The following is a 25,226-nucleotide window of genomic DNA, read 5'->3' on the forward strand; positions in this document are numbered from 1 at the left end:
ACATGGACTTTGCATAGATCTGGGCTCAAACTCCAACCTCATAGTCTCTGTGGCCTTAAACTCTTGAAGCCTCCTATAAAATTACAGTAGCAACACCTACTTCACCAATGTGTTTGGTTTTTAACAATAAAATCAGATGCTATGTGTACAGACCCACTCGCAATTAACATCCTATGCTAACCCTTTCCTGATGTACTCTGGGAGGTCAGAGGTGCTGTCCTTCAAGGTAGTGGAGGACCAGTGGTTGAGGTTGAAGGCAACACTGGATACTTCCATCCAAGAGAGACAGTGGCTGAAAGGAGCAGATCAGACACCAAGGTCAGAGAAAACTGCTATACTTAGGGACCCTAATCACAACCACTCTGATCACATCATCAGCCAGGAAACGATGCCATCACTGGGGGTTGAGAATCTGAGACCAAAAGGGATCCTACTTCCATTCTCTGGTAACAGAATTCTTGGTAAGCCCAGAGCACTGAAGCAATCGGAGAGGAGACGGGAATCAGCTGTGCCTGCTCGGCTCACCATCTCCACACTGCACTGCACCGAGTCAGGCCAGTGAGAGGAGGGCGCTCTCCAAACCAGCTGCGACTGAGCTTAGGAAAGCAGGAACAAACAGTGTGTTCCTTGGGTCATTAAACTGTCCATTTTAGCACCAGGCATCTTACATAAATGGGTTGAAATGCTGCTTCAAGAGTAAATACATTTTTTAATTTGAAGAGCAGAGATTTCACTAAGTCATAAAACACCCTGGTCGTACCTGAGAGGCTGTGGTTTTTAGCTTCTGGATGCCGTTCACCAAGTGCTCTTTCTTCTGGGAGACCTCTTTTTGTTTCTTCTTCAACAGGCTTTTAAACAACGACACTTGTTCTAGAAAACTCTTTGGGGTGGTATAGTTGTATCTTCTCTCGTTCTGGTAATACCTGGTACTCATTTCACTGACACTGGTGTGAACGTGGGCCATAAAAAGGCTAACAGCGTCTTTGTTCAGGGGCTGCAAACACAGACATTGCAATTCATGTGGGAAAAAAATGCAATTTACAAAAAAAGAAGAAAAATCAGCAAAATTATATGGTGTTTATTTTCTAAAAGCCAGAACTAGTTACAGTAGATCTAGGAAAACTTATTTAGTCTTGAAGAGGTCTCTACAGGATGAGAAAAATGACAAGAAAGCATCTGGCTAAGTAATCTCTTCTTGCCAAGTAGGGCAAAGGATTTATATGTGCTCCACATACCAAACCCAAAAGTCAAAAAAGCCAACATGCAACACAAGCCCTGCTTTTCACAACTTGATTTTTATCAAGTGTGTGAAAGAGAAAATGGAGAAAATGAGACACGGTACTCAGAGAAGTATTTTTGGCGTTGCTTTCAAGCTAAACTTTAGCCAAAGAAAACCAACAACCCTGCAGTCATGGGAAAAAAAGCTGAAGCTGAGCCATACATGGTTTTATAAGAATCATGAGAAAACAAACTGGATGGCAAGGCATATGAGTCACTGTTTCTGGGAGAAAAATATCATGATTATTTCTACTCTAATTTGGAAAACAAACAAACCAACAAAAAACGAGCAACTCTCCTTTGAAGATTCACTGGAGAACTCCCCAGCAGACGTTCTTTCCGTTTTGTCCTCTACGACTTCTGAAGTAGTTAACTTTTTAATTTGTGGAGTCACATCTCCCTCATTTTAATGATTATTTATTGCATTCTGTACAAGATGAACCAGGTTCAATTAATCAAGGGAAGCCTAAAAATCAATTAATATGAATTAAATGAGCTACACCAACTCTTAGGAAAGTCACACATAATTTACCAAAGGGTTGTCAATAATGCTCAGACATCTTTGGGAAAATTGCACCCAAGTGGCTGGTGATGCAGTTAAACGTTTCAAACCTGCACCATTAATATCACAACCAGGGGTGCAAGGAGAGAAAGGCTGGTTCTTGCTGAGGAAGAACAACTGCTCCTAAACAATGTCTAAACACACCACTTTGCAACCTCCTGATGAACGCCTGAGTGGGTTTAAAACATGTAAATCCTGGATTGTTTTGCATATTAAAAATCCATCACGCCAGTAACCAAAATAATGCACTTAAAGCAAAATTTAAATACCGGAAGATACAAATCCTGACTATTATTTCTACTAGGTCCCGGACGTATGTATATAACCAAACAGTGGATTCAGAATATAAATTTGCAAGGAAGTTATGTAACACCCCATAAATCACAGCCCCCTGGGGGTTTTATTTTTAAAAGAAGCTGACTGCAGTATAAACATGGGCAGAAATTCACTCCTGTCCCGTCTTGTTTTAACGTGACTAAAATCAAGCACGTATCTTTCTCCAATATAGACAGATATGTTCCCAGCCAAACACAACCTCCTTACAGGAAAGAAAAAAAAAAAACCCTGGCCTCTGCCCAACTATGATCCTTATGAGGAGGCTCCTCGGCTGCCCTGAAAGGCTCTCTTTAACAACAGTTTCATTTGTAAATCCGCGATGGAAGAAGTGGTTTCCGGTAGAGCTGGAAGTGGCCCCAGACAACTTGTCTCAATGGGGCAAAATAACTATTGTTATCCGGGCTTAACAAAATGGCACAGCATGGGAGACTTGCAGAGCCAGGGAGCAGCTGGTTGTAATTCACACTGTTTTTCAGAAAACTCTAATCGTTCCAGAACAGACCTCTTTGATGACTGGTCTTCCCTGCATTCTCAATTTGTCACTTTCTCTTATGATAAGGTCAGTAGTGACAGCACTTCCTGACATTAACAGCTGTGGCTTTTAAAAGGGTCATTGTAGAACTACTAATTGCAGTAATTTCATTAGCATAAATTATTTATTCTGCCATTCATTTATCTCTAGTTTTCTTTTGGGGGGTGGGAGGAGATGGCTGCTGGTGTTGGGGCGGCTGCAGCCACCGCAGTGCAATGCTGTTTTTCGCTTTCAGAGACAGGAGTGAAGAATATCATTCCTGCTATATTGGGTCCCTTAATGAAAACCGGTTGATCCCATTTGTAGTCATTTCACAGCCAATCAGGGTGAAGGCAAAACTAAAAATAAGCCAAGTGCCACTATCCAATGGTTATAAATCCCAGGTTTCTCCACAAAGAGGCTTTGGAGAATGATGCTGTATCCAATGAATAATCACATGCAAAGATAAAACTGCTTTTTCCTTACACTAAGAAAAATGCCATATGATATCACTTCAACGTGGAATCTAAAACAAAGACAAATGAACTTATTTACAAAACAGAAGACATAGAAAACAAACTTATGGTTACCTGTGAGGAAAGGGGGTGGGAAGGGATAAATTGGGAGTTTGAGATTTGCAGATACTAATATATATATAAAATAGATAAAGAACAAGTTCATACTGTACAACACAGGGAACTATATTCAATATCTTGCAATAACTTAAAATGAAAAATATGAAAATGAATATATGTATATTCATGTGTGACTAAAACATTAAGCTGTACACCAGAAATTGACACATTGTAAACTGACTATGTCAATAAAAATATATATACATATATACAAAAAAAAAACAACAGAAAAGAAAAAGTGTTTAATTTCTACTCTCTTGGTTAGCTCACTGTAAACACAAAAACACAAACAAATCTCTCCTATGAGGTGTGACGGTTCTCAGTTGCTGCCACACCAACTGCCCTGGCCATCTGACTCTTAAAGCAAATGCCCAGCATGTCCCCATTGTTGAAAATGACAGCAAAATTTGAATGAAAACCAATGTCTGGAGGCCAAAACAAAATCAAACATTGGAGGTGTCACAGAGGATTTTACACCTTCCCAAGACCAGCAAAGACAACTCTATGCCTGGACTTTAAAATTTAATCTTTCAAAAGTCTTGTATTCAAAGGGAGCAGATGGGGGAAGAAGTTTTCCTTCAGTTTAACTTAGGATAATTTTGTAACATATAGTGTCATACACCTACTGTCCATCTTCAAAGTTTTTCTCAGAAATTATTTCTGTTAAGTTTTTACAGCTTTACAGAAGAATAATTAATATATAATAATAATTGCACATATTTAATACCTACGTTAATTTTTAATAATTCCAAATCTATTATTTGTATTTTTAGCTCCTTTGAGGGCTGGTAAAAATAGAGACTATATTAATTAGGTATGGTGGTTTTAAGATTGGTTTATTAAATAATGAAAACATAATAATGCATAAAATGAGTGGTATTACATTGGCGCACCTCTCTAAGCTCCTCGTGTGCTGATGGGCTCCCAGGAAAAGACTGTGGAGGCAGCCAGAGCTGCGGGGCTTGAATCCTAGGACCTGGGTGAGATTTCCAGTTCTGTAAAGTTGCATTCCCTGAAGTTCCTTTTGCCCACAAAATCAAAGGGGAGAATTTCCTTACTACATTTTTGGTTTCTTTTCTTCCTTTCCTTTAGAAGAGTCAAACATTTGTGCAATAGTCCTGAGCAGGATTTAAGAATATAGGCTCAGGCAAGAAAGTGCTGACCGGCCCCTTGTCCTCTGAACGATCTTGTGCTATGACCTTCATCCCCTCACCTGTGTGGCAGGGAAACCAGCGGTCCCTGCTGAGAAGGCTGGTGATGAGAGGTGGTAAACAACACAAAAGCAGGGCAGGTGTTACTCTGCTCTTGGTGATAGTAGTCTCAGGAGGATCACCACCACCACCACCATCGCCACCACCACCACCACCACCACCACCACCGGGCAGCCACAAGTGTTAAATGCAGAGCCAAATGAACTTCTAAATTACATGCTGGGTTTTTTTTTTTTTTTTCCACTTGTTACTTTGGTAAAGGTATTATATTGTTATTTTGCTCATGGTTTTTATTTTTTATTTTTGTCTTTAAATATAGAGACCAAGACGGGTCAAAGGTAAGTTTTAGTCCAGCATAAGCTAGCCATCTTCCAGATGAGTTTCCAATCCTTGAAAGATATTCAATGGTTTACTGACAGAACATGAAAACAAAGCAGCTACCCGTCTTAAAGCAAAGCAGACAAGGCAGGAGATGGTTCTGGGGAGGCTGGCACTAGAGGAACCACCAAGCTTAACTAGGAGGTAGTGTTGCTTCCATCTGATTTAGTTAAGCATTCCACTTAACAGCACATCCAAGTTCCTGGGCTGCTGTAAAATTGGACCCTACTTTTGAGGTAGAAGAGATTCCTAAAGTTTTCATCACTACAAAAATGCCAGAAAATAGCATTCTACTGCTTTTTTTTTTTTTTTTGCAATTCTATTCTAAATTTAATTAACACTCACAGAGCAAAAAAATGTACGGTGGACAGTATGTGCCTGTGTACATGTGAAGGAAAAAGAGGGCTGAAGAATGGGCAGTATATTAACCACCTCCTAGGCCTTTTATCATCGATGTAAATATAGGCTTAAGCCAGTATGAGATTTAGCAGATTCAACAGAAATTTTGTTGCATTTGTTTTTGTCTTGATCTTTTAAAATGTCTTCAGTATTCCTCAGAAAGAGGGTCTTTTTCACAAACTCAGAGAATTTCTATTGCACAAGGTTACCTTTCTACTTTTTAAATTCACATTGAATAAACCTCACGTTTCAAAGAAAGAATTGCACTAAAAATCATTCATAGAAAAACAGCTAACACACCTATCACTAATAAAATATTGTTTGCTATGTTTCATGCTTTGCCTTACATTTTAAAAGAAACCTAGACACCAATCACCAAATCAGTCTTTAACACACTGATAGCCATGGCACCCAAATCTGGATGACAGTTGTGTTTCCTCAGGAGCACCTGATCACAGTGGGCGATCAATGCATTAAAGGCAGCAGAACAGGAACTTTCCTCCATAAGTGGACATTTTTTATGGTCGGTTTGGAAGATGGTAGTCAAATATGCCATTCATATGTTGCCAAACCCTGCAACAAGCTCTGGACTGGAGGGGGCAACATGTGGAAGAAGCAGTTTTACTGCGGAAGCTGATGGCACTGAGCTTGTGTAACCATTCTGAAGTTGTGTCCCAGCAAAAGGACAGAAAATTTTCTCCCGCCAGTTGGCCAACATGCCTGAAAAGGATGGGTGCCTCCATCTCAATCAGATGTTTTTTCTTCCCCTAGTCCTTCCAAAGCCAGTCACACTCCTCACAGAGCTTGTCTTTTCATTTCCATTCATTAATTTCCCGTTTCATCAAGCCCTGCTTCCAAGTATCACAATTATCCATCTTTAACTTGGAAAACCTACTAGTACTACTGATCTTTTAACACCCATTTCTCCCGCCTTTTTTCTTAAATTTTCCAAACTGGGACCCATATACTTCTCAGTGAGACCTCCTCCCAATGATCATTTGCAATCCCATTTCCAGGGACACCTGGAGGTGTCCAAACACCCTGTCTTTCCATCTCCCATTTCCAAATCTCCTGCAAGGAGTGCATGTGGACACGAAGTCTTCAGACAAATACTCAGTGATACTTAGGTGTCAAAAAGTAGTTTTGGTCACTCTGGTAGCTGCCATTTTAGTTCAAAACCAAGTAACAGAAAAGTAGCACAAACATTTACTCAGACACAGTCAGCCCACACCCTTGGATGCTGAGTGTGTACTGACTGAAAATTATATGTCAACACACACAAAACTGCTTGCCTTTAATGAATCCTTTCTCTGTGGCTAAAGGGGAGTCACTGTGTGTAAGGACCTTACACTCAGCCGATGAGGTCAATAATTAAGACGTGCCTAAATTATGCTGATAACTCTCAGTCTTAATGGTAGAAATTAAACCTAAGAAAGTGATCAAATTAGTGCTCACTGAAAACATTTACAAGCTGTTTTTGACCTCTACTGAAAAGGCACCACACCATTTTAGAAGAACATGGACACGTTGCACTCTGAATTATAATTATTGCTCCTGAGCAACAAATTAGGAAGGTGGGCAAGTGAAGCACACTGCACTGAAATGAAATCATCTGGCTAATTTGTTTCCAGGCATAATTCAGCTGGACAGAAAAGGTAAAGTGCTTTTCAGTTCCTATTAGGCACTCAGCGTCCTATAGGAGGCATCATGATACCACCAAATAGAGCTCACCACCTGCCAGGAGCCCTCTGGACCTAAAATAATGCAAGTCCTCCCTCATCCAGCAGATGTCAATGGTCACTGGCATATCAGAGCTCCTTCAGTAGTAGCAGGTTTTCAAAGTGGCACCTACTTTGACAGGTGAAAGCTGGCACCGGAGCAGCAAAGGCAAGGGACTTAAATACTGAACTGGACACAAAATTAAACCATGCTACAGCTCTGGTTTCCTCCCAGAGCAAAAATGAACTTAAAGTGCACTGGTCCTTTTCTTTACCAAACCAGCCTGATAAAATGAACTGCATAAAACAGAATTTTGCTACCAAATGATACATACTGGCTCTCTTCCTCTAGAAAACTGGCATTCTGAACCCTTCTTGCAATTATTAGAAGACAAAATAATGCCCTGAATAATTTCAGTAATGCAGTGAATTCAGCAGAGCTGAAGAAACCTGTGTTAATAACTGGGATCATTATTGGTCATATTGAATGGTTTTCCAGGTTTGAAAGGATAAAATATTCCCGGTAGACTTCCTCTGAGGTGCTAGTGTTAGTCTATTTAGGGAGGACTTTGATCAGAGAGAGAGAGCGTGTGTGTGCATGTGAGAGAGAAGCAGGGAGACTCAGAGCTGACCCGGCATACCTCGATTCCCTTGGCTTCATCAATGAACCTCCTGCTGACTGTGACCAGAGCCTCCCGCGGCCACGCATGAAACCAGTCAACAGCCGTGCAGTTAACCAGGGCTGGGAACTTGCAAGCTCTGGCTCTCAGTCTGTGACCAACCGGAGAGAAACACAAAATGATCTGTGGAGACACGGGGGCAGGGCAGAACCAGGAGGGTGATGAGTGAGCAAAGAATTACACCGCAATCCTAGACAATGAAAGAAAGACATGCAGCCAACCATGACATTAAACTGGCCTAAAGTACCACAGAGTGGAAAGCAACGTTACCCCCGTGCTAATCAAAGTATAAACCTGCCCCGTTCAACATACAGAAACACTGCTGTATGCTTTCCTTCAAGTCCCTCTCCTTCTAAACATTTTTGAGGATCACCATGAATACTGGGAAATTCCTCCCTTTCTATTAGACACATCACATTATAACAATAAAAAATAAAAAAAATTTCACTATGATAATACCAATACTTGATCTCATCTCCTATTCTGTAAATCATCAGGCTCAAAAAAAGAAAAAAAATGAAAAATTGGGTAAGGTACTTTAAAAACAATGTTTCAGCACATTGAATGTTTACTTTGTTCCCATTTAAAATAAAATACACCCTCTTGAGTTCACATTTCACATTTTTAAAGGAGGAAAAAATTCAAATTATACATGATCCTGATGAGAAATTTACATTTCCAAAGTTTGATTTAAGGATTTAAAAGTTAATCTAAAGGGGTGGGAAGGGATAAATTGGGAGTTCAAGATTTGCAAACACTAACTACTATATATAAAATGAACCACAAGTTTCTCCTGTATAGCACAGGGAAGTATATTAAGTATCTTGTAGTAACCTGTAATGAAAAAGAATATGAAAATGAATATATGTATATATATATGACTGAAACATTATGCTGTACACCAGAAAAAAGAAGTTAATCTAAATCTGAAAGTTTCCATATTCTCTTTAGGGACACAGGGCTGCTTTCTGTCAGGAGGGCCTGAGTTCGGCAGCCACATGTGTCCCAGAAGCTCAGTGACAGAAGCAGGACCTCGGGCTCAGGTGGGTCTGGGTGTCCTTTCTGGGTTTGTCAGAGGAGATGTGCGGTCAAATATTAGCACCAGGAGGCACTCACTGAAGGAGCGTGACTTTTGTCTCTACCTTCTTTCCCAGGACGCTGCGGACTTGAGGGCACTGGGGGCACTAATGCCAGCTAGGGGAAGGTCTAAGGATGTGCCTTGGTTTCCTCTCTTCTAGACACTGCTTGGACTTGATATAAAACAAAGCTCTGCAGTTCTCTCAGGGAAGTCTCTCATGCTCGGAGATCGGACAACTAAAAAAATCATTTTTCAAGGGTATGATTTTTTCCCCCTATAGTATTTTAAAATTTTACATCATAACAATATGTGAAACCGTATATTCTCATTTAACAGGTCTTTTTATGATGTTAACTTTATATACTGTGGCTCTTCAACCAGACAAATCCGAAGATCCAGTGATTTTTAACCATGCATAAGCTGACTGATCATTTGCTCATTACATTCAAGTCTAGTTACAAACTGAAGAATTGCTCTAATATTGCACGTGTTAAGTGAACGAGCCTCAGTGACAAGGCATCATTCTCACTTAAATCTCAGTTCTTAGGTTTTTCCTGCCAGCCTTCTTTTCTTCCCATGCTTGAATATTTCTTTCTGTCCTACAAGTTGGTTTTCCACACCCAACTTATCTCTCATATATGACAATTTTAGAAACTCCATTTATACATAGTTGTAGCAAAAACAGAGAGGAAAAAGCCCTGTTTATGAGAGGTCCTAAATATTTCCATCACTTCTACATTTAATATATTTCTATACTTAATATTCTATCAGGTCTTAAGAATGTGTCAGAAAACAAAGTATCTGAACCATATGAGATTAACCTCAGGGGAAAAAAAAATTTCTGAGTTAATGTAATGATTAACCTTAATCATTTATTGAAAGATAATATACAGCACGCATTTAAATACTTATTTTCTCTTTCCACGGTTTTATAGTTGAAGATATTTTCCCTGTGTTATTTATTGTGGCTTAAATAAAGATGCTCACAAGGTCATCTAAATTTCACATGGAGGGTGGATGGCAAGAGACCAGTGGTTCTCAAAAGATTGGTTAAGAGCTGGTTAGAAATGCAAATTCTTGGACTCCCTCCAGAACTAGGGAATCTGAAACTCTGAATGGGGGTTAGCAATCCGTGCTTGCAACAAGCCCTCCAGGTGATTCTGACACCCACAGCTATAACCTAATAGTCTTAAATTTTCTATGGGAATATCTGAACAATACATTTTCATTTTTAACATTTTCACAGTTGTTTGAATACCCACAGAATTGAAATCTCTATCTACATACAGAGTGAAATGGAAAATTTAGAGAATTTTAAATAAATTAGATACTCATTAATAACCTAAATTCTATCAGTTAAAACAGATCCTCTAACTAAATTAGAGAAATAGGCTTGTTCATTAGTATTTTCTTAAGAAAAGCAAGGACAGTATTACACTAGACCTGAGAAGTTCAATTACTACTTGAATTCTTGGCTCAATAATTTCTAGCTTTGCTAGAAACTTAGCACAGAATTTCTCCCCACCTGGCTTTCCTCGGTAGTAGTCTTATGTGAGATTTTTCTAAGAGCCCACGCTAATGTCTGTTGTCCTGTTCTTTTAGAAAACAGTCTCCATAACTTTATAGATAACCTGGAGTAAACTCAAGTTGTTGCCTCAAAAAACATTCCTGTGGGGGAAAATCATTCTACAATTCTATTCTAGTTCCCTCATTTCATGAGAGATTAATACAGCAAAGGATTTAGAAGAAACAGACAAATAAATGATTGAAAAAATGGGGAAAAAAAGAGTGATATTGTCTGCAATTTACTTTTTCAGCTTTGTTGAGATATAATTGAGAAATAAAATTATAAGATGTTTAACATGTACAAATATGATGGATTTACACACGGACGTTGTGAAAGGATTCCTCCCATAGAGCCAATTAACACAAACATCACCCCCTGTATTTGCCTTTTTTTTTTTTTTTTGGTTAGAACATTTAAGTTCTACTGTCTTAGCAAATTTCAATTATATAATACAGCATTATCAACCAGAGTCACCATGCTATACATTAGGGCCTCAGACCTTATTTATCTTCTAACTGGAAGTATCTACACTTCTACCAATCTGTTCCTATTTCCTCTACCTCCTACCAACTACTGTTCTGGTCTGTTTCTACGAGTTCTACATTTTATTTTTTAGCTTCCATGTATAAGTGACAGCATATAACATTTGTCTTCCTCTGTCTGGTTTATTTCACTTAACTCACGCCCTCAGGGTTCATCCATGTTGTCACAAATGACAGGATTTTCTTCTTTTGTTAAGGCTGAACAATATTCCATTGTGTTTGTGTTTATATACATGGGTGTATATCTTACGTTTTCCCTTCATCCACTTATGGACACTTAGGTTGTTTCCATACCTTGGCTACCACAAATAATGCTGCTATGAATACGAGAGTGTAGACATCTCTTCAACATAGTGGTTTTATTTCATCTGGACATAAAACCACAAGTGGGATTGCTAGATTATATGGTAGTACTATTTTTAATTTCTTGAGGAACTGTCATATTGTTTTTCATAGTGTCTATACCAGTTTACATTCCGACAGTGTACAAAAGCTCCCTTTTCTCCACATCCTTGCCAGCATTTTTCATGTCTTCAGTAGGATTCCATTAAATCTGTAGATCATTTTGGGTAGTATGGACATTTTAAGAATATTAATTCTTTAATCCATGAACAAAGGCTCTTTCCATTTATGTGTTTTATTCAATTTCCTTTATCATCATCCAATAGTTTCTAGTGTATAGATATCTTTCACTTCCTTAAACTGATTCCTAAGTATTTTGTTATTTTTGATGTTACTATAAATGAGATTTCTAAAAGATTGCTGATAGTTCATTTTGTGTATTAATTTTGTATCCTGCAACAGTACAGAATCTGTTAGTTCTAACAGTTGTCATCTGCAAACAGTTTTACTTCTTCTGATCTGATTTGGATGAATTTTATTTCTTTTTCTTGCCTAATTGTGTGGCTGGGACATCTAGTACCATGTTGAATAGTAATGGTGAGAGTAGACACTCTTATCTTGAGTATGATGTCAGCCTTGGGCTTATCATATATAACCTTTATTATGTTGAGGTACATTTCCTCTATATCTCTACTTTGTTGAGAACCTCTATCATAAATGGGTGTGTATTTTGTCAAATGCTTTTTCTACCTCAACTGAGATATGACTTTTTATCCTTCATTTTATTAATGTGGTGTATCATATTGATTGATTTGTGGATGTTGAACCATTCTTGCATTCCTGGAATAAATACCACTTGATCATGGTATAAGATAGACTTTTAATGTGCTGTTAAATTCTGCTTGCTAATACTGTGTTGAGGATATTCTGCATCTATGTATCAAGGATATTGTCCTGCAATTTTCTTTTTTTGTGGTGTCTTTGTCTGGCTATGCTATAAGGGTATTTGGTAGAATTCACCAAGGAAGTTATCTGGTCCCGTATTATATACCTTTGAAATACTTCAGTCTAGTATAATATGCATGTGAATACTCATCTTATTTTACACCTTAGGGGCCATTATCCAGTTAATATCTGAAGTACACTAACAGAGACTACACAGCGGCTAGAGATGTTTAACCAGCATTTCACAAACTCTAATGGACGCCCACACTGCAAAGTCAGCTACCTCAACTCTTAGGTAACTTCTCTCATCAACATAAATGGTTGGTTAGTTAGCATTGTAAATACTGGATATGATTTTTTTAGTGATAAATTGAGCAGTATTCAAGCTACCTTAGAAAAACAAATATTGTAAGTGCACATCCACTGTTTTATGAACAAAACAGGGAAATCTAGATATCGAAGGATGCCAGTAATTATCCCTTTGGCCCTTTCGACTTTGGATTTTGACTAGTCCTGTGTTAAACAGCTCATGGAGAGTTTCTCTATTTTTATGTGATCCCAATAAGAAGATCAGCTGAATCCTACCATGAAAAGATTGCTATAGCCGCCTCAAAGGAGCTTTCCAATAAGGGCTACTCAAATTCAGAAACTTTATGTTCTCAAAAGGACAGAGATGGGATTGCAACAAGCTTACAGAGCAGGTTTTAAGACTTTAAAACTTGCTTTAAGTTATGTGCTACATATATATAAACTCTGTGTGGAGCAGAGTTCAGTCTGAGACTTCCTTCTTTGAAGCACAGCTTGAATTGGAAGACTGGGGGAGAAGAGTTCCCATCCCCCAAAAAGGTGTCATCTGCCTCTAAATACTGGACATCACTGAAATATGCCTCCGAACAGTTCCTGATAATTCCAAAAGACTAAACTGTCTTAAATGAGCACCCAGTGGTGGATTGGAAAGAAAAGTCAGCTAAGAAAATAAAGTTAAAAATGCCTTGGACAGCTGTGCTCTTTGCAAAAAGCAAATTTTCACAAGTAAAAAGCAAACCTCGAAATCACCGCCTGTGTATTTTCTACAGCTCTAACATTTGGATGTCAGGAACTCACTTTCAGAATCCATACCATTCTTTTTCTCCCCCTTACACAGGTGTTATGACTCATTTGCAATAACCCTCTTTTCATTGTATTTTGTAATACATTTCAATTTCTTCTAGATACGATCCCATTGTAAGTACATATTTATTTGTATATCACTAACACGACTCAGTCCATTTCCTCTTGTAATGGAAATTTGAATTGCTACTGTCACTGTATTTTTTCCGGTTGATACAGTTTACTCTCAGATAGAGGTAACCCTCCTACACATTTACTTCAGAAGCTTCTACCCATAACTTATCCTCAAAAGCCTCAGTATTTTTCAAGAATGGGAAGATCTGAATATTCTTGAGATTCCTCATAGGAATGGAGGTTCAGCATAGAAATGATTCCTCTGTTTCTTGATTGTTTTACTGTCACTTTATCATCTTTATATTTTCCTGTATCATCTCCCCACTTAATAACCTTTTACTTTCAATTATTTTTATGAGATCCAACAGGATCTTCAACATACACACATTCCATGCATATTCACATTTATTTTCTTTTTAGGGAACACACAATGAAATCATTCCCATGGCCTTTTACTTGTAAATATCAGTTGGAACAGATTTTTACAAGCGTTAAAAATTTTTTTCATTGAGGAGTTTTATTTTAATGAAAACTTTTCAATTCGTTAAATTAAAAAAAAAAAACTACGTGGAATCCCAATAGATAGCAAAGAGCAAGTGCATCTCTGAGGAGTAATAATAAAAGGAGTTATACTCCCCACTGTATTTCCTTCCTATATACTCTCGTCACAGTTGCCCTGCTTGTCAGCAGGGCTGGCACTGACCACACACTCCTTGCCAGGCCAGTCTGCAGCTCCAAAACCTCATATAATAATGTTTCTTTTTTTGTTTTAACAGAAAAACAGATGCTTGAATAGCTACTGAATGAGTCCATATTTGAATCATATCATGCAAAGCTTTTGGTTTATGATCTGTGCTGCTCTGCTAGTAGAGCTGTCAGCATTTTTGCTGACACTATGTGGTAACTCTACACATGTGCAGTTGTAAGAACCAGCCCCATCCATGCTGGTCAACCCCAGATCCAAATATAAGTAAAATGTGAAAAACGTTAACATCAAAAGGCAAAATTTACTCCATGTAAAGGGATGTTCTTTATTCTAGGATAGTCTAGGCTTCTAGGATAAAGTCCTTCATTTCTGGTGCTAAAATTTTCTTTCATAACATAAAATAAGGGCAGTGACTTCTACTCCCTCTGAGATACTTCCTAATCTTCTTCCCCTCAATGAGCCCTTTAATATGCTATCTTCTGTAATCTTATATACCCCTTCTGTCTCACATACATAGTTGTAACTTCACAGTAGTTTGTGCAATGCTGGGGTTGATGCTTGTTTTCCCAACCTCAGGTGGGCTCCAGATGGCCAGGTGCTATCTCTTGCTCACTCACTGTCATATTCTGAGGGCCCAGCATAGCATACGCACACAATAAATATTTTCTGAATGCTGGATGAATAGATAAATGAGTAAGCAGATGGCAGTTTCAATTTTTTTTCTAGGTAAAATAAAATATTGATGTATGTATACTCATTTTTTTTTTTGCGGTTTTGCAGTTTTATGAATTTCCAGGACAGATACAGAATACAAAGTTGCACCTTTCATCTCTCTCTGAAGTTCTTTTCATTCTACTTACATGAAATAATACCAGAAGTTGTGAGGGCAGGAATGAAGGCACTGTATTCGGAGAGATGTGGTCCTAGGAAGCAAAACCATTGGCAGGGCAGAGACTGACAGAACCTGGCACCAGCCCTATGCAAGCTAGCCATTAAAGTGTTTGCTGTTCTCCATCAAACCAAGTGTCAGCACGAGGGGCAGGAGGGCAGAGAAGACGGAACCTCTCAATGAAAGAGCCCACCTAGATAGGGTCATCACATGAGGGAAAGGAAGCAGGGCGCTCTGCCCAGCAACTGGATGTAGATCTGAAGAGACTTGACTTTGAAGCTGTGCAAGGGTAAGGTTTCATGACATCTGATTTTCTCCTGGGCAGATGAGTATTTGAGCTTTTTATACAAGATCAAAGATACATCATGGAGGTTACCTGTATGAGTACCAAGTCTTTCGTCTTACGCTGTGTGCTACTCTGTTCATCTGATGCTTAGATATGAGTGCTGCTCAGCATCTTGGCTGTGACTGTCAGCTTCCCTGGACGTGTTGCATTACAAGCCATGAACAAATCACCCACACTATGTGTTGCCAAACCCAGGATATGGATTGCTCTTTTCTACCCAAGGAGAAAGAAAAAGAAAAGCCTAAATGGGGCCTGAGGAAAAAATACCATAAAACCAAGAAAAATTAAAAAGCATTTAGTAGATTTAAAGGAAGATGATCCCACTGAAGTTAATATAAGAACCTGAAGAAAAGGCTAAAAACTTGCTTCCCACTCTCAAAAGGCTCGAAGGAAAAAAAAATTATAGAAACGTATAATAATAGAATAGGTCAAGATGAAGAAAGAAAGTAAAACAAAGGGATTTATAGAACACTTATGATACATTACGCCTCTTCATAAAAATATTAAAAATATCTTATGCCAACGTTTCATCCAATGCTTAATGATGGAAAGCTAAAGGCATTCCCATGCAAATAAAAGACCAAGATATCATCACTTAAAAGTTTTAAATGCTGTTTAGAACTGTATGGCTAGCTTAAGACACAGAATAAAAGGTAATTACTAGAAAATAAAGTAAAAACTCCAAGGTGATGTAAGTGTCTACCCAGTAAACCATAAAGAACAAAATGCAAAACCTACTGGAATGAATGAGTGGTCAACAAACAGGTTGGTAAAACAAACAAACATCTATTCATTCATCCCTCCCTCCACCCAATGGCTTTCTTATATATCCACAATGATCAGTTAGAAAATTTGCCAAGAGAAAAAAATAATATATCAAGAAGAGAACTTAATAAAATATGTGTGAGACATAGATGAAGACAGCCAGCTGCTTTACTGAAGGTCAATAAAGACATTCTGACAATATGAAGAGATGGGCCACGTTCCTGGAGGAGATTGATTATTATGAAGCTGTTAATTCTTCCCATATTCATTATCAAGTTTTAGGCAATTTGTATGATTCCCAAAAGCATTTGTGGATCTTCACAAAGTAATTCTAAAGTTCAGATGGAATAAAAAAGGGTAAGAACATCAAAGGACATTTGGAAAAAGAGGATACTAAGAATTCATACTATCAGGGAAGTATTTAAGTTAACTAAAGAGTGTAAGTAAATGAATGGAAACATTCAAAATTATAAACGTATCCATCATTCACAAACTGGTCTATACATTTTCACTGGATTTTTGTTTGTTTTTAATGTTAGGCTGATTTCATAGTTCATCTGGGAAAGTAAAGGTACCTCCCATAAATGTAGGAAAGGAAAAGATACTGCTATACTAGATTCCAGAATATAGTATAAAGCTACAAAAAACAAAGTACGTGGTGTTTATGCAGACACGGATGGAAAGACTTACAGAACATACTAGAAAGTTCAAAACAAAATCCCACATTCTTTGGCATTTAACCTATGACTCAGGTTGCATTTCAAATCAGTGAAAGGAATGATAATATGACAAAACGGTGTTGGGACACTTAGGGGGAGAAAAAATAGAAAAGCTGCTTTATATTGCACAAAGCAATCTAGGGCTAAACATTAAAAAATATTGTAAATTAATTTAAGGACAATTCAGAATAATATTTTCATAGCCATGGAATATGGAAATTCTTCCTAAAAAGCCTTAACACACACAAGTCATGAAGAAAAATGAGACGTATTTAATATATAATAAATGTGAAACAGACTTCATTGTAAAGTTAGCAGAATTATGGTGCACTTTGAGAAAAACTGGCAACATATAAAACAGACAAGGACATTATGCACATATGACTATCACTCAGATATATAAAGAGCTCCTATAAATCAACAAAATATTCTAAGAAACCAATAAGAAACTGGGCAAAGAGTATAAATGAATAAAGGTTTATAGAGTTATTTAAAGTACATTTGAGTTAAATTGTTGACTCCATACACCAAATTCTTAGAATCATTTGGTATTTTTTTCTGTGGGAGATTTCTAATCAAAAAGGCAAAGAAAATAGTGAAAGATGTGAAAAGAACATCTTAGTTCCGAGTACGTACTTTGTGTGTTTACGTACACATAGAAAACCGGGGAAAATACACCAACATGTTTTTAGTAGTTATCTCTAGACCATATAAATAAGCACAGTTTTTGTCTTTTTCTGTATTTTTAAATTCTCTACAATGAACATGTATTTCTTATGTTACCAGAAATGGATTGCACTTTTTATAATATTCTGTATTTTAAAATTTATACTTATATTAAATAAAAATGAATATAAATATATGTATTTATAGTAAATGTATATATTATAATGGAGAACATTATGAAGCAAATAAAATCAACACACACACACACACACACACACACACACCCCTAAATAGATACACAGATACAAAACCAGACAGACAGATATCTAAAATCTTGGGGAAGAATCAAGGGCTGCTACAGACATCAAGGGTTCTTTTCCCTGGGGCATCCGATGGCCAGGAAGGAAGGCAAGAATGACGTTTTCAGGTTAACTAAAGTTAGCAGGAGGTAAGATGAGAGTACTACATTCCTGGTGCAAAATGAGAATTCTGCAGGAAAAGATGCGCAACCACAAACGTAAAGGAGAGGAGGGTGAGGAGACATGTGGCATTTATTCACTGGTCTATTTCCAAGCAATCCAAGGACACACATCCGATCACCGATCACCATTAATGGGCACTGCACTGTGGGATTCAGAGGTCACATTTCACATGCCAAAAGGTTCTCACTGCCCCTGCATTCCAAATAGGAACTGACTTTGGGTGGTGAGCATGGGTAATGGGGTGGCAACTTCACATCATTGAGCCTGACCTGCCAGGTGTGCTCACCAGCCTCGTAACACATTAAGCTTCCCATGTTGCCCAGCTTGAAAGCTATGCAAAGGAAATATCAGCTCATCAGGAATTCTGGGCTGCTAGCACATGCTGGGGAATATCACAATATGTGAAGCTCATATAGAGCAATCCATTATTCTTTAAGAACAACTCTGAGGATTTGAGAGTAATACATATGGATGAAGAGGGAAAAAGCTGCCATTTTCTAGCTAACGGGTGACCCATTTCTTTACTGTATGATTTCTCTTTCAGGGTGATGTGCTGACCACCTACACGTCTCATGATACAGCAAACTAAGAAACAAAGACAAGAAGGATCCGAAGTATCTGAGGGGGACACCTTAGAATTAAAGAAACAAAACACAAAAATACTCTTCTACTCATTTTACCAGGGAAGAGACACATTATTCAATTAGTAATCCTGTGACAATAGCGGAAAACGACTCATATCTAACTCCACAATAAATTCTAGCATGTACCAAGGTAAACACTAAAAAATACGACTATAAAAAGGCTTAGACAACAACAGAGGTAAACATAAAATGGATCTCACGTTTGCTAAGGCCTGCCGAAGCACAGAATCAAAGGAAACACATGAGGGAAAGGACTGAGGGATTTAACAATAGGAAAGTGTGAAACTTCTGGACTATATGGACACTAGTAAGTTCCAGGAGAAAAATCATGTAACTATCTCAAGAGATGCTACAAAGGAATGCAATAGTAGATACATTCTTGACAAGATACATCCTGAGTCAAAAGCCAATGTAAAATGTGATAGTGAAATATTAGAAACACCCTCATTAATGTAAAAATCAAGACAAAATTCCCACTGTCACCATAATTATTTAATATTCTTTTGTACATTTACCGACACAGTGAGGGAGGAGAAAAAAATAAAAAGAACGAGGAAAAACAAAAGATCATCACCTGAAGGCTATATATAAACCAACTAACAAAAACTATCAGCGAGGCAGTGAGGTAGCTGGTTACACAATTAAAGACCAACAGTCTCCTGTCTGCAAACAATACACCATTAGAAACATCATGAGGGAGACAGTCCTTCTACAAAAGCAATAAATGGCTTTTTATTATGAAGATGAAAATCTCCCTAAAATAAGCTTTCAGCATGACTTCCACCAAAATTTAAATGAAATGTGCTTAGAATTTGACAACATGATTCTGATGTTTATCCAAACATGAAAACATGTGAGAACAACCAAGGAAACCTAGATTAGAAAGAGCAATTAGAGACTAGGTATGTAAAAGTATAATAAAGCTTTCATAATTTATACAGTGCAAAGCTGGAATCCGTAGTAGAGAGACTTATCAAGAAAACTGAATAGAAGATTTGGAAATAGACCCAATTAATACAGCTATGTGGCATATAACAAAAGTGGTACTTTAAATTAGTAAGGAAGAAAGACGTGGTGTTGAGATAAAAACACATCCATCTGGAGAAAAAGTAACCTGAAACCTCTCAGCTCACTCCTTGTCACATATAACAATAAATATACTCCAGACGTCGCAGTTTTAAACATGAAGCATGAAAGCGTGCAGGTCCTGGAATGGTGGATACTGCTGCTATCCCAAATTCATTTTCCATTTTATTCATAAAGGCCATGTGACAAGATCAAATATTCACTTCTCCAAACTCCCTGGTAGGTAGAGGTGGCAGGTGACACACTTGTGGTCACTAAGACATCAGCTTCGGGTTTTAGGGGAAGCTTTGGATTCCTGACTCAGAGAGCCCCAAGTCTTCCTCCCCGTTCCTCCTTCCTGCCTGGAATATAGACACTACTGCACTCGTCATGTGATCGTGTGATCACGAGGCAGAAGCACCAGGACGAGCGCAGGCGGGAGAGGAAGGCGGGAAAGCATGGCTCTCCAAGGGGATTCCTGAGCTAGCCTGGACTCTGGTGTGGGAGGCTTTCAGGAACTGTTCTTGGGTATTCTCTTCATTTGCAGCCCAACTGAGTCCCAACTGCTTCTAGTGAAGAATTTCATAATCTTGGAGAGAAAAATACTAAATATGTAAGAAGCCCCAAATCCATAAAGGAAAACACTGATTAATCTAGTATAAAAACTTTCCAGAGTTACAAACAAACAGACGCATATCATACACACATTTAAAAGACAAATGATAGAAGAGGAGAACTATGACACACATACATAAACCTAACTGCTTAACGTACACGGAACTCACCAACAAAAACCACGTACAGTTCAATGGAAAAGCGGGTCCTTTATGACTCAGCCTTGGAGGTTACTGAGCGTCCCTTCTGCTCCCCTGCACTCTCCTCTCCTAGCTGAAGCAGCCATAAGCCCACCCAGATCCAAGGAGAGGGGACCCAGACCCCACCTGTGAGTCAGAAGAGCATCAAAGAATTTGCAGGCATAATTTAAAACCACTACAAACTGTAACTATTGAACTCAGCAATTCCCCTGCTAGGGATTTATCTTACAAACGCAAGCAAAGTTGTATTGACAAGATCTTTGTAAAGGATGCTCATTCTAGCATTGTTTGTAACAATGGTTCTCAAATTTCAGCATGCTTCGAAATCACCTGGAGGGTTCGTTAAAACATAGACTGTGGAGTCCCAACTAGAGTTTCTGATTCAAGAGGTCTGGGGTGGGGCTGGAGACTTTGAATTTTTTTTTTGAGAGCAAGGAATTATTCTACTTATTAAAATCATTTCAGTTTTATTATGGTATAACTAACATATAGTAAAGCACAAAATTTGATATGTCTTGACACATATTTATGTGTATTTAACTATCTAGCCATCCATGTACATATATAAATATCATTATCACAATTAATATAATGAACGTAACCACTGCCCCCAGTTTCTTCATGTCCCCATTTTCATTCTGTCCTCTCCCCTTCCTGGCTTTCCCCTCCCCTACTCCTTGGCAACCATTAAGATTAGCTTACATTCTCTGAAATTTTATGTAAACAAACTCTTTTTGTACGGATTCTTTCACCCAGCATTATTATTTTGAGGTTCATCCAAATTTTTTCACCAATCAGTAGGATATCTAGTTAAACTGCTGAATAATATTCCATTTTATGCATAGAACTTAATTTGTTTCTCCATGGACATTTGGGTTGTTTTCAGTTTGGGGCTATTAAGAAATAAAGCTGCTATGAACTTCTGTGAACAGGTTTTTAACTAAAAATATTCTCTCCTCCTCAATTTCCTGGGGAACTTTTGTAGACTTGGTATTATTTTTAGAATTTGCATTTTTGAAAAGTTTCTAAGTGATGCTGATTCTGCTGCTGCTCCCAACAACAGACTCTGACAGCCACTGGTTTATACCATTACTATCTCAAACCCTATTATTGTACTTGGTCTCCCATTTCGCAAGGAAAATTTGATCCAAATATACTGCAAAGGGACAGGAAGAAATCTCGGGGCCTTGTTACAACCTGGTAAACATGTGCTCAGTAACATTTTTGATGGTCAGAAAACACTTTGGGCAACCGAACCTTAAACTCTGATTTCTAACCTCAGCCCAGAATTGCTCAGTAAGATTAATGCGGCATTTGAAATAGGAGGGCGCAGGAGGACCTTACAGTTACTCTATTCCCTAACCTCCATGCAGAGGTATATTCACAGCTAATGCTACTCCCCATCCCTTCCTGTGTATTTCAGGCTTTGTAGGAGCCGTGAAGACTGTTACTAACTTGACTGGTGTGCACTACTAGAAGTAGTAACTTTAAAGTACTATTTTTAAACATTCCTATTCTAGAAGTCTGAACTTTCCATAACAGCATTTTAAATTGGCTTCCTGCCTTGAGTCTGGAGCTGTTTCTTCATCCTTATAGCCGCGGTTACTGGGTTATGTTGTATCCCTAGATGCTTCACCGAAGCATGGAGTGGTCTCCATGCAGGAACCCCAGGCTGAACCTCAGATCATCTGAGTGATGTCCCCCAATTACTTGTCCTGAAGTACTAACGCAACAGTCACTTCCTTAATGCAAACTCTTCACTGCTCCGTTTGTGATTTACAAAATCCCTACCTCACCCCCATTTACCTTCCCAGACTGACTCACCTGGTTCTTCTGACAGGAACTTCACTTTCCAGCTAGCTTGGGTTTCACCTCCTGCGCAGCCCACCCTTACTCTCACATAAATGCCATTTCCTCTCCCTGAAAGTTCCTCCCTACACCATCGCTTCCTCATGACTCCAATGCACACTTGACGTACAGAGCATCGCTTCCTCCAGGAGCACCCGCTGCACTTAGGAAGGATGCTGCACCCCTCTGGCATCTCAAGGCCCTATTTGCATTGGTCCCAAACTACAATTACGTGCCACATCTCTTGTCTCTTATAACAGCGGAAGTTCCTCAAGGATAGAGACTAGGTCCAGTTCACTCGAGACCTGCCATCTGCTCAGACCAATGCCTTCTAGGAGCCCAGCATCATGGGGACCCTGAAGAAGATGCACCCCAAACACGGGCACAGAAAAATGCAGAAGTCCTTACCACATGAAGGAGTGGAACTCAAACACGTAATATGAATCCTAAAACAAAACCCTACCATAGCCGCAATAGCACCTTTTACATAATATGCAAGTCAAGCACGTGTTTCTTACCTTGAGCTGTAGTTGCACCCGGGACAAAAAGAATTTCCAACAGTTTTCTCTGGAGTCCATCATGCCCAGACCACGAACTTCATTACGAATTCCAGAAATTATCTTGTCTACATCTTCATCACTGAACAGATCAGGGATTTCTCCTGCCCCCAAAGGAATGAAGAGAATTATTAAAAGAGTGCCACAATTTATTAGACAAGACTTGAAATGCTTTGTAATATGAAGTTGAGCTTAAATGATAAAGAGTTTGAAACCAGAAATGCGATTTTTTTTTTAATTTACGAGACACACCACACAGGAGGACCAGCAATGACAAACACACCCACTAAACCCGTCCATGGAGGAGTAACACCTCCGATCTGCAAGCCATCTAAGAAAGCAATACACTTCAAGTTAGGTTTATAGATTTCTCCCCAAAGACTTCTCTGGCAAACATCTCGAAGACAAATTATCTCTATTTAAAGTTCACTGAAACTACAGATAATTTGTCTTTGGGGAAGAACTTTCACGGAATGTGTTGGTTTAATCACCTGATGCCAGCAAGTCATTAATCAGCACGAGGAAGCTCTCATCTAGAACCTGGGCATCTGTCAACAGGAACACAGTGGGCATGTTCTTGGCTCCAGCTCTGATGTACAAATTGGCAAGATCTACCTGTAAGGAAAGGGGGCCATCATTCACGTTCTGTCACAAGGCTGATGTGGCCCTGGGAGCACACGTGTGTGTGCTGGGGAGAACGGAGCAGCTACAACGGGAGACTGTGTTGTCCCTTCCCTCTGTTTACAGACTTTCCTCTGTGAACTGCTTCTTATGGGGGGCAAACAGCAGGGCATCACCTCCACTTCTGGCTTATAATGATGAGAGTCCTGCCTGTGGCTTAATGGAGCCCAGGGACGAATACAGGTCCTGATGAACAACTCCCTTCTCATCAAGTGACAGCAAATTTGGTAATGCCTTCGTCAAGTGATGCAGCAAAAGGAAGCTTCTGCTCATTACAACTGTCCACTTCATTGTCTGGTTATGTATTCAGTTAAGTTTTATTTAGTAACATGGAAATCATGTGGGCTTTTTAAATTTTTTGGTTTAAAATAACACTTGCCACAAACTCTAACTGCTATTTTATAAGGACTATGGGGGTTAAAAAAGCAAAATTTGAAAAACACATTGGAGTTTCTTGACTGTATTTCCATCACATTTTATTTTCATAATCGTATCCAAAGTGAAAGAAATCTCTTTGCGTTTATAGAGAAAGTATCTTTGCCACCCCTCCTTTAATCACACGGGACTATGAATACTTCTGAGTATCAGGCATGGGCAATGCAAAAGAAAACATCGTGTTTGTGTAAGGAAGTATTTAATAAAATATTAATAAGATATTTTCTGAGCCAAGTCTACAGGCTTATAGGCTTATAGACCTATAAATGTTCGTAGAAATTTACTGTTGCTCATTTGACCCTGGAGGAGAAACAGCCAAAGGCAACCAAGTCCCCTGAAGAGTCTCCCCCACCCCCACCTCCCATGGCTGACGAGCGCTTTTATCCACTGGGCAGAAGGGGAGCAGGGCTGCCTGTCACTACTCACCTGGAATTCCTGGACTCCAAAGCCTTCGGTCAGAGTGATCTGGAAGACCTCAAGGCTGCAAATGTAAGCGGCCAGGCGGGACAAGCTCTGCTTGCCACTGCCCCCCACTCCAATCAAGAGTGCGTGACCCTGAGGGGTCCGCAGGAGCCGGCTGATGCGACACCTGGCAAGAGAAAGCGCACCCCCAGCAGATGACATCCACGAGCCTGGGGACTACTTCCATTCCACTTTTTTGATAAGTATTTAGACACTAAATTTCAATTTTTATTGCAAACTTTTAGTCCTTGTTCCCATTTCCCTGTCAAAGATTCTGCCTGCATCTGCTCCCCCATCACTTGCCTAACAAATCGTCCTGGCTAATGACATGCGGACTCTCACCGCTGTATTACCCTCTTCCAGGATAAGACAGAACACAGGCACAAGGCCTTTCATCGAAGCGTCTCAGTTTTCTGATCAGCAAGAAAGATCCCAACCTCCCATCAGCATCCGTGTACAAGGACATCAGAGGGAGAACGTCTTTGTGTCAGAAGCCTGAGCTGTGGAATTACTTTGGAGAAAACAGATTTGTTTGGACCAACAAATATCTCATGTGGGATTTACTTCACGCAGATGACACACGCAACTCTTTATTGGATCCTTACCTCCTTTGCACTAAAGCTTTCCCTGGATCTCAATTTGTTTAAAACATTTACTGAAACCGTTAGAATCCCAGGGTGAAATTTCTGGCAAGGTCAACGAGTCCCTTGTTCTGTATTATCCAAGAGATTCTGAATGCG

The 25,226-nt window shown here is 39.0% G+C and overlaps 1 protein-coding gene across 1 annotated transcript in view; it reads right to left on the bottom strand.

The window, feature by feature from the left end:
* The window catches only part of DNAH11 (dynein axonemal heavy chain 11), a 280,424-nt gene that overhangs the window by 96,609 nt on the left and 158,589 nt on the right, over window positions 1–25,226 (bottom strand). The window contains exons 52-56 of the mRNA XM_031455028.2: window positions 24,451–24,613; window positions 23,400–23,523; window positions 22,870–23,012; window positions 7,670–7,831; window positions 761–994 (exon numbers count right to left, since the gene is read on the bottom strand). Of these exons, the coding sequence (XP_031310888.2) occupies window positions 761–994; window positions 7,670–7,831; window positions 22,870–23,012; window positions 23,400–23,523; window positions 24,451–24,613 (826 nt within the window). The remainder of the gene's footprint in view (window positions 1–760; window positions 995–7,669; window positions 7,832–22,869; window positions 23,013–23,399; window positions 23,524–24,450; window positions 24,614–25,226) is intronic.

Source organism: Camelus dromedarius, chromosome 7 (assembly GCF_036321535.1).
Source record: "Camelus dromedarius isolate mCamDro1 chromosome 7, mCamDro1.pat, whole genome shotgun sequence".
NCBI lineage: Eukaryota > Metazoa > Chordata > Mammalia > Artiodactyla > Camelidae > Camelus > Camelus dromedarius.